At 53.1% G+C, this 3,988-nt stretch overlaps 1 protein-coding gene across 1 annotated transcript; it reads left to right on the top strand.

Moving 5' to 3' along the window:
* Positions 1-506: 506 nt before the first annotated feature.
* Positions 507-2,033, top strand: LOC138929021 (uncharacterized). Its single transcript, XM_070287504.1, has one exon. The coding sequence runs from the start codon at positions 507-509 to the stop codon at positions 2,031-2,033; it is 1,527 nt and encodes a 508-aa protein (XP_070143605.1).
* The last annotated feature ends 1,955 nt before the right edge of the window (positions 2,034-3,988 follow it).

The raw sequence follows: 3,988 nt of genomic DNA on the forward strand, positions 1-3,988 counted from the left end.
CCACCGCCACTGAGCTTGAATCCAAGTACAGTGAGTGCTACTCCGTATATTCGAGGTGTCTTGTACAGCTGCAGGGAATTATCGACAGGGCCGCCGCCCAGTCCACTCCGGCTTCCGCCCCTATGCCCACACCCCCGTCCATGGGTTGTCGATTGCCACCAGTGGACACAGAAGTTTTCGCTGGCGATTATCTTCGGTGGCCCACCTTCAGAGACCTTTTCACCGCGATATATATTCACAACTCGCGCCTCACACCGGTGGAAAAGTTGTTCCACTTGTTATCCAAAACAAGTGGCGATGCGCACGCCATCGTATCCAAAGCCCCTCTGACAAATGAGGGCTTCATCTCCGCGTGGCAAAGCCTCACCGACCGCTTCGAGAATCGGCGGTTACTTGTCAACAGCCAGTTGAAAATCCTTTTCAACATTCAGGCTGTCCCCCAAGAGTCCGGATCCGCTCTAAAGGAGCTGCAAGGCACCGTCTAGAGTTGTCTGACAGCCTTAGAGATGTCCTCCATTCAAATCGAGGCATGGGATTGTCTCTTAGTGTATATGGTTTCCCTAAAGCTTCCCAAAATCACACTTTCGATGTGGGAGCAATCCATACACAACAAGGCTGAAATTCCGACATGGAACGAGTTAGATTCGTTTCTGACAGAGCGGCATCGCACTCTGGAAGCGATCGACGACATCAGGCCTAGCAATTCAGGGCAAATTCCGCCAAGACCGACGGCTGCGAGCGCCCCAGTGCGCAGGCTGAATTCCTACGAGGCCAGAGTGGCTCCGGCCCCAAGAGGGTGCGATCTCTGTTCGAGGGAGAACCATCCTATTCGCCTATGTCCGCGTTTCCTTGAAATGGATGTAGATGGTCGCTCCGACTACATTAGGAGAAAGCAGTTTTGCCTGAACTGCTTTGCAAGAGGGCACCAGCAGCGGGATTGCACTAGTGCCCATAGCTGCTTGACGTGCCGCAGCCGTCATCACACCCTTCTGCACCGCGATAATCCCTCCGCGACCGCACCAAATCCGACGGCGCCACCCAGGCCTCGACCGGCGCCTACTCCTCAGGGCACGAGCGCCGCTCAAGATCACACTGATGTGCAAGTGTGCTTTGCTTCCGGCTCAAGAGCCGTTCTATTGGGCACAGCCCTCATTAACATTTGCCATTTAGGCCGCGATTTCCAAGCGCGAGCCTTAATCGACTCTGGTTCCGAGGCAACCTTCATCACGGAGAGGTTGTTTCGTCAAATTAGCCCACCAATTACGCCAGTTCAGACCAGAGTGTCTGGGCTCAACGAGACAGTTGCCGCCCAATCCACCAAGCTCTGCACTCTCGCCATCCGAGCGCCTTCCAGACCCGGGCTGCAGCTGGAAACTGCAGCTTATGTTCTTCCGCAGTTAGCCGGGAAGCTCCCCTCGTATCCGATTCCACGAGACCTACTGAAGGAACTTCCTGACGTCCCGCTTGCTGATCCAACGTTCTCCGAGAGCTCCGAAATCGACGTCCTGATTGGAGCTGACATTCTTCCGTCCGTGCTTCTAGGCGGCTCCAAGAATAACATTTTCGGCTCTCTCCTGGCGCAAGAGACGATTTTCGGATGGGTGCTCTCAGGCCCAGTGTCTTCAGAGGCCACGAGCGGCGTGTCTGTGTTCTCGACACGAATTTCCGTCCAGTCAAACCGCTCGGTGGACAAATTCCGTCCCATTCACAGTGCCGCTGTCTTGGAAAGCAGGCGTACCCAAAGCGCGCAGTCCTACCGTTGCCGAATCTGCAACGGGTTCCACCCGCTCAGGAAATGCCAACAGTTCCTGAAGCTCAGCGCTCATAAGAGGCTCCGTGCGGTTCTCGACAACCGCTATTGTTCAAACTGCTTGGCCCACGAACATTCTGAGGGAACCTGCCGCAGTGGTGACCAATGCAAGACGTGCAATCAGCACCACCACACACTCCTGCATAAGCATGATCCAGGGCATGCACCCCGTTCGCAGCAGCGGGCACCTTCATATGTCAAATTCGCACACCAACGACCATAGCGAAGGTCGTCCCTTTCCCGATGGAAGCGCCCGTCTGCCCGCAATAACCAGTCGCCTGTCACTCCGATGTTATATGTAACTGTGGTGTTGTAGCTCTATTCCGTGTTCCAAATCGCAAGGGTTCTATTACTAATTCCGATTTTTATCTCCGTCCTATTCCGCCAGTAATAGCCAACCGCATGTCTCCACATCCACGCAGCGCCATAGCGCTGGAGCGCAGATGTACTCGAGGTTCCAGTTCCTACCGATGCCGAGTCTGCAACAAGATCCATCCGCTCAAGATCCGTCGCCGATTTCTCCGACCAGCGAGGTGATTGCTGCACCTATCCGAACAGCCAATGGATCCGCGCCAGTCGCGTCAGGAGGCGCGACGGTCCCGGAGCGCCGGTGCCCGGCCTCGGAAGTCTACTGCTGCTCCTCGGACCTTGTCTCCTCGGCAATCTTCAGCCGCTCCTCGGCCCTCGTCCGGCACTCCGCGGCGTTCTGCAGCCGCTCCTCTACCATCGTCCAATCACATACGAGGGCTTCGTTTCCATACACCGCGATCGCTCTGGAAGGCAGACGTACCCGAGGTACTTAATCCTACCGTAGCCGAGTCTGCCAACGTTCATCCGCTACGGAAAGTTCAACGTCTTCTAGCGCACAGTGATGCGTCCTGTTCGCGGCATTCGACGCCTCCGCCTTGTTCAGCAAGCTCCTTACGACAAGTTTTCGCCTCTCCATGGCAATCATCCGCCTCTCCTTGGCACTCATCCGTCCTTCATCGCTACTCGTCGCTCCAGCATCAACGATCTACGCAGCGCTCTGACGCCCCTCCATACCATCGTCCTGTACGGGTTTATTGCAACCCGAGTGATTGCAAGGGGGGTTGAATGTTTACGCCAGGAGGCCCCTGTTCCCCCTCTGCCCACCGAGCGTCTGAGCGTCCAAAAGCTCAAGCGCTCCCAGCGTAGCAACGCTCGCCCGCTCTCGCCCTCTTGATCTCCCGCGCTCGCTCTCCCGCAGCGCTAAGCGCTTTCGCACTCTCGAGCGCGGGCCTCGGGCTTCGTTGCCGAACACTCGGATCGGCCGCTGCCGCTCTCTCGCTCTCGCTTAGCGGAGTAAGCGGGCCGTTTGCTTAAGCTTAGAGTTAGTTCGATGTATGCAGCGAAATAAAGCTGATCTTGAATTTACCCACGACGCCCCCGCTACTTTTCATTTCGTCTCCGGAATATTCTTCGCTTGCGCCGTGGGAGTTCTTTTCATCATCATCCAGCCCATTTTCCCGAAGGAAGGAAGCGCCGCCCCCAACAGTATTAAAATCTCAATACCCAAATAGTGAAGACTTTACCCTTCTTCGTCGGAAAGGTGTTTTCCCTTACGAGTATTTAGACTCTAGTGATCGATTAAAAGAAGTTTCTCTCCCACCTCGTGAAAAGTTTTATAGTAGTTTGTGTGAAACAGAATGTTCTGAGGCGGATTACTCGCACGCACATAAAGTATGGACACATTTCAAGTGTGAGACCCTTAAAGATTACTTAGAATTATACTTAAAAACAGATGTTTTATTGTTGCCCGATATTTTCGAAAATTTCAGAGGAATTTGTATGGAAATTCATGGGCTCGATCCTGCTCATTATTACACAATTCCGAGTTTGTCTTGGGATGCCATGCTTAAAACTACGCAAATTAGCCTCGAATTACTGCAGGATATAGACATGATACGATATATTCAAAAAGGGATTCGAGGAGGGTTAGTACAAAGTACGCATAGGTATACCAAGGCAAACCACAAATACCTTAAAGATTTTGATTCTAGTAAAGAATCGGAATATTTAATGTATGTGGATGCGAATAATTTGTATGGTTGGGCCATGTCCGAGTCCTTACCTTATGGGGAGTTTAAGTGGCTAGAGCCGGAAGAAGTGGATTTGTTTAATGTTGAAAACATTAGTGAGGATAGCGAGTATGGGTAT

The sequence above is a fragment of the Drosophila kikkawai genome, chromosome 3R (assembly GCF_030179895.1).
Source record: "Drosophila kikkawai strain 14028-0561.14 chromosome 3R, DkikHiC1v2, whole genome shotgun sequence".
NCBI classification, from domain to species: domain Eukaryota; kingdom Metazoa; phylum Arthropoda; class Insecta; order Diptera; family Drosophilidae; genus Drosophila; species Drosophila kikkawai.